A 6513-nucleotide genomic window follows, 5' to 3' on the forward strand; every position below is an offset into this window, starting at 1 on the left:
CTGTTGGAGGGTCTTACTTCATCCATGTTTGGGGAGAATCAATCTAAATTATTTTTATACATTTTAAAGAAAAGTATCATCCAGCTGCAGATAGCAGCAGTAAAAAATGGGGGCTTCTCCGCAATGCATGGAAAGTGTCCTGGAAATGGTAATGCTCAAACTGAGCTAATTAAAGCATTCTTAACAGTATTTTTAAAAAATCAAGTATCAAAGAGGATAGGATTCGAAGTGAAAAAAATTTCTGTGTGCAGTGTTCTATGTGCAAACTGCACATTTCCACAGAATGATGAGCTGTATCAAATACTACATTGGAACAACACCGCCAACAAAATATAGTCGAAAGTAAACTCAAATGAGGGAAAATATGGCAGAACCCAAGAAGAAACTAATATCGTAGGTGTTCTGAAAATAATTCTGAAAAAAAAAAATCTCCCTTTTCTTCATCATCTACTCTTATTCATTTGGGACCAGGAGGAATTGTGGCTGGATTCTGCACTGATGAAGTTGGAAATACCTGCAAATTCATCGCTGGCTGGAATGGTCCTCCACCTTGGGTAGGAATTACTACAGACTGTTGTGTTGTTCCTGAAATTCCTACCCACTGAACTGGATATCCTGTCCCCCCCACAGCATTATACTGAGAAACATGGGGCATTCCATATGATGATAATGGTCCAGGAAATGAAGGGAGTGAGAGTCCTTGTGGCAAGGAAGTTGGGACAGCTCCACGGATTTGGGACAGAGAAGAAATCCATGTTGGTGTGTAGCCCAAAGCAGATGGAGTATTCTAACAAAAACAAAAGTAAAAAACAAAAGATCAGTTTATTTGGTATATGCTTTTACCAATCTATATTCTTTCCTATTCTTTTGGTTTACTACGAGTGGCTACCATTTTTGGAGTATCTTTCTGTGTGCTGAGCATAGTTATATACCTTATTTTATTTCTTCTCCATAACTGCCCTGCCTTGCAGGGTAGGCATTTTCACGTGAGAAAACAGAAGCTCACAACTGGTAACTCACCCAACACCACCAACCAAGTTAATAGTGAGGTGGGGATTTGAACCTAGTTCCAGCCAACTCCTTCCTATCCCTTACCCGCTTCTGTTCATTCTTAGAGTCTGACATTTGTTATATTCTTGGAAATTTTAAACTCAAGATGAGAAAATTATGTTTCTGGCAGTACTGAGAAAATATATTCCTGCTTGACTCATTGTATTGTAATTATTCATATGTATAGAGATTTTACTGAAATCTTTTTTTTTCTTTTAGATTACTGAAATCTTATGCACATAGGAATAATAAGTCTAATGGAAGTAAATAATTCTCATTTAAAGGAGAGCTTGGTGTCAGTCCCAAAAGCTGGGTTCTTCTAAATTGAATTGTCAAGCTAAAAGTAAACTTTCAACTAAACTAAACTTTCAACTCAAGTTAGAAACTAAACTTTAAAGTTTCAACTAAACTTTAGTTACAGACTTTCAACTTAAGTTAAGGTAAAGGTTTTTGGCTTGACTCAAGAATGAATGACAATATCTCTTGAGGTGAAAAACATTTATTTAATGTCAGGACTTCCTTCTTCATATCAGTGTTTTCTTTCTATTAAAGTAAAATTAAATTTAATGCTTCTGATTCAAAACAGCACAAATATTATGGTCTCATTTTTGTAAAGTTGTTTCCATGCATCCATATACAGACATAAAAAGGTAACTGAAATGATGTTTGTATAAAGTTAATGATAATTATTTCTGGGTGGTAGGATCTGAAGGCGGTATTTTAAAATTTGTACTTTTCTACATTGATTAAGTTCTATAATAGGCATTATTTTACAAAAAACAACATAATTTTTATATTTTAAAAAAGACTGACTTGGAGAGGTTATAAATCTTCACTTGGATATTTCAAAGGCATCTCAAATTCAAATGCCCAAAACCAAAAATGCAATCTTCCCTTACCAAAATACACTACTCATGGTCCCCATCTTGATGACTGGTGTGCTGAAATGGTATCCAGTTATGCAAGCCAGAAACCTAGCCTTGACACCTCCCCCCTGCCATACATCCTTTCCATCACCAAATCTTGTCCATTTTATCTCTTAAACATTTCTTAGAATATGTTTACTTCTCTTCAACTCAACTTCTCCTTAACTGGACTACTGTGACCAACTAGTCTGCCAAGATTTTCGCTTACTCCCAATAATCCTTTCTTCTTGATTCAGTCAGAGTGACCTTTTCCAAAAAACAAGTCTGATCATGTCAACCTTAAGGCTTCAATGGTTATCCATCTTTCTTAAAATAAAGACAAAGTTCCTTATCGACACCACTTTTAAGACCCTATTTAGGGCCGGCCCGTGGGTCACTCGGGAGAGTGTGGTACTGATAACACCAAGGCCCCGGGTTCGGATCCCATATAGGGATGGCCGGTTAGCTCACTGGCTGAGCGTGGTGCTGACAACACCAAGCCAAGGGTTGAGATCCCCTTACCGGTCATCTTTAAAAAAAAAAAAAAAAAAAAAAGACCCTATTTACTCTAAATTCATTGTGTACCAATTCCTCCTTGTTCTCTTCATTTCAGCCAAACTGGACTACTTTCAGACCCTTCATGTTCCCTTCCTCATACAGTCTATTCTTTCTGCTTGGAATCAGATTCCCTCCCCTTGGTCTAGTTAACTCATCCTTCAGATCTCTGCTCAATCATCACTTTCTCAGGGAAGCTTTCCTTCACTTCCTTTTACTAGGTCAAATTTCCCTAATTGTATGGTATCCTGTATCTTTCTTTTGTAGTTCTTATTATAGTTGCAATTTTATATTTATTTATGCAAGTCTGTTAATGTCTAACTGTTCCACCAGAGTATAAGTTCCATGAGGATAGGGACCATGCTTGTTTTTACTCACCAAACCTGTGTCTAGCAGAGGTCTTGGCACACAGTAAAGGGCTTGGTACATAATTGTTGGACCAAAAATTTGTAAGTAAAGCTACAGAATAGTAATATGCCAGAACATTAGTGAAATGGGCTCCCCACTCAAAGATATAATCAACTGTACCTAAAAATACAAAAATAGTTACCATATATGGGGTACCTACTATGTAACACCTGTAAAGGTACAACTTTATAGGTGTTATCTCATTTCATCTTTACAGCAATCCTGCAAGGCATTTATATTTAAAAGACATGAAAACTGAGGCATGATCAAATGACTTGTCTAAAGTCTGTTAGACTTTCACCACTTTTACTCATACACCATTTTCTACTCGCCCTTCCTCTAAACATCCTCCATTGTATTGCAATAAACCATCTTCCTACTAGGAAACAAAAGCCTCCATTCACACAGTACTCAGAAGGTCTCTCACTGACAGTACAAATACATTTATGTCTTGAAATCTGCCTCTAAAGGCTTCCAGTTTTTACAGTGGGGATAGTATCTGTGTATAAATTTATGCTAGGAGTAAGATAAATACACAGAGCACCGCCCCTCCCCCACCCCACAACCAGATACATTGCTTATTAGTTTGAGAAATCTAGGATTTTGAAATTTTTTATTCAATATTAACAATAAATGTATTTTCAGACCTTCTTTACCAAACTATATTCAATCACTATATATATATATATATATATACATACACACACATACATATGCACAAACATAACACAGACATATACACATAGATATCTCAATTATGAGAATTTGGATTCTAAGCCTTGATTCACATTTTAATAGGTTTATTTATTTTGAAAAAATGTTGCTTACTTTAAAAATTCAAACACAGAAAAGTACAAAGTAAAATAAGGCCCAAATCCCACCATCCAGCATATTATTCATGGATTTTCATATTTATCTATGCATATAAACATACATCAAATGTATACAATTTTGCATAAATTATATTATACTATGTATGCTGTTCTATAAGCCTGCCTTCTTGCCACTCTAGAATGCATTGTGGACATCTTTCTACATTTCAATTGCATGTACGCCTGACTAAGGTCACATGCAATAACTAGGCATCTTGTCCACAAAACTTAAGACACTTCTTGTAATATTCTAGCTTAAAGAGCCTTAAAATTCTTTTTCTTACTGAGCAAATAAGATAACTAAATGGCTCTAAGAATATTGATGTGCAGTATAAGACAGCTTTTCCTCAAATCTAAACTCTTCTTGTACCACACGATTGAATTAACCCTCATTCCAGATGATTTCTTCTTTGATACTTAATGGGGGTTTTCTTTTGGTTTTTTTATTTAGGTAGAATAGTCTAAAACAAGGGCCAGCAAAATATGGACCACTACCTCTTTTCCTAAATCAAATTTTAATGGAACAAACCCATGCCTATTTGTTTGCATACCATCTGCGGCTACTTTTGCACTACAACAACAGAGTTGAGTAGTTGTAACCATATGGCTTAAAAGATTAAAATATTTACTAACTGGCCCCTTCCCAGAAAAAGTTTGCTACCCCTGGACTAAAAGATGATCTGCTCAAAGACATAATGAATCGAGACAAGGATAGAAGTCTCTATGTTGTCAAGTCACACCACTTTCTCATAGTGACCACAGGCCTAAGTGAATCAATTTTTTTTTTTTCCTTTTTGTCTTTTTTCGTGACCGGCAACGGATCGCAACCCTCAGTGTCGCGCCCGTACTGGACCGGGACCGGCCACGGGATCGCAACCCTCGGTGTTGCTCCCGCCCCTCGCTCAGCCAGTGAGCGGCTGGTCTGTATGTGGGATCCGAACCCTCGGCGGGAGCGCCACCGTGCTTCCCAAGCGGCGCACTATAGCAGTGCGCCACCAGGCCGACCCTAAGTGAATCAATTTTTATGGTTTTAGTTTTCATAAATAAAGAGGATCAGGTATAACCAACTTACTTCATGTACTTTGTTCCAGTTTTCTGTCTCTAATTTGTGTTGACTCTGCTTCAGTTGGTTTAAACTTGGCTTAATAAGAGAATTTCCTACTGCTTCCTTTGTCCAGTCATCTACCAGCTTATGTAAGTCATCTGTGAACATCCCTTTTTTACTGGCTGGAGATTGCTGGCATGATGCTGCATTAATCTCCACACACAGTGGATCTGTAAGAAAAAACATGGAAATCATGAAAAGGAATTAAAACATACATAGATAATTCTTTAACTTACGGGGTACAGATTAGGGTGACCAAACATTCTAGATTACCTGGATAGTCCTGGTTTAAAGCTGTTGTCCTGGAGTAATTACTAACAGAAGCCCTTTTTACTCTCAAAAGTTTACTCTAGTTTGGATGGCAAATTATGTGGCTAAGTCAAGTATAATAAGTATTATTTCCAAAAAAATTAGTATCAAGTCTAATCTTTTCAGCAGCTTCCTCAGAGAGATACTTAGAAAAGCTAAAAAAGAATCACAGAATGTTAAAAATGGAAAGAGTTTTAGAGCTCTAGTCCAAACCACTTATTTTATAACGGGGAAATGAGACCCAGGAAAAATTGATAGACGTCATCAAGATGGCAGAATAGACAGTCCCCAGCGTCACACTCTCCCACAACTGATTAATTTACAGCTATTAAAAAGCACAGACTGCCAACCAGGGTCTGCTGGAGCTCAGGGAAAGAGGAGGAGAGGCGTGTGGGATTTGTGAAGGCAAGAAGCCACAGTGACAGAAGGGACCACTCCAACTGTTTGGAGTCCTGACTGCTTCAGGGCTGGCCCTGGTGAGGAGTGGGAAGAAGTTGTAGCACATGGACCAGGAGATGACAAAAGCTACAGTTGAGCCCTCTGCATGAAGTTGCTTAGAGACTGCAGGGGAGAAGAGGGCCTTGGAGCACACCATAACAGCCTACAGGCCAGCAACAACCCTAACAGGGTTTCAGTGGACCCACATAGGAAGGGCCGCAGCTGACCAAAGAAAAGAGCTATCCAGAGGCCAGTAAGTCATTGTGAGGGACTGGTGTATGGCCCACCCCATGGGAAGCATTTGAGTACAGGAGGAGGCTGGCCCACTGAGGAAACACTGGGGTGCAGAGTGGGCAGCTGATCTGCCTTCTGATCAGCACAGGCCCACTCAGTGGAGACTGGTTAGGGAAACAGAACTGCAGGGAGCACAGTTTGTTGAAAAGACTAAGTCCTGGGCCAGAATTTCCACACAGCCCAGGTGTATCTGACCTCACAAGACCTGGAAGTGATTAGAAGGCCAACAATTAAAATCCAGTCTGCACAAAAAGCCTTCCCCAGAGAATCAGCAGCAAAGTAGCAATTTAGCACAACCACAGAGCTCAAGTACTAGTCTCCACAGGAAGTTCCCTCAATTTTCGAATAAACCAAAACCACAAATCAGACATAAACCTCTGATATAACCAGTAAAAGTCTACCACCACTAAAGATCACCTATAAAAACTAGAAGAGGTAGGGCCGGCCCGGTGGCGCACTGCGCTAGTGCGCCACTTGGGAAGTGCGGCTGCGCTCCCACCGAGGGTTCGGATCCCACATACGGACCGGTTCCTGCTCACTGGCTGAGCGAGGCGCGGGGGCAACAACAAGGGGTGCG

The 6513-nt window shown here is 39.3% G+C and overlaps 1 protein-coding gene across 1 annotated transcript in view; it reads right to left on the reverse strand.

Annotated features, from left to right (window-relative positions):
* Positions 1–387: 387 nt before the first annotated feature.
* Positions 388–6513, reverse strand: part of LOC103607174 (serine/threonine-protein kinase WNK3-like) — a gene marked incomplete at its 5' end in the record, with an annotated part of 100561 nt that continues 94435 nt past the window's right edge. The window contains 2 exon segments of the mRNA XM_008591710.1: positions 388–787; positions 4863–5065. Of these exon segments, the coding sequence (XP_008589932.1) occupies positions 458–787; positions 4863–5065 (533 nt within the window).

This window comes from Galeopterus variegatus, unplaced genomic scaffold, assembly GCF_000696425.1.
Source record: "Galeopterus variegatus unplaced genomic scaffold, G_variegatus-3.0.2 Scaffold7211, whole genome shotgun sequence".
NCBI lineage: Eukaryota > Metazoa > Chordata > Mammalia > Dermoptera > Cynocephalidae > Galeopterus > Galeopterus variegatus.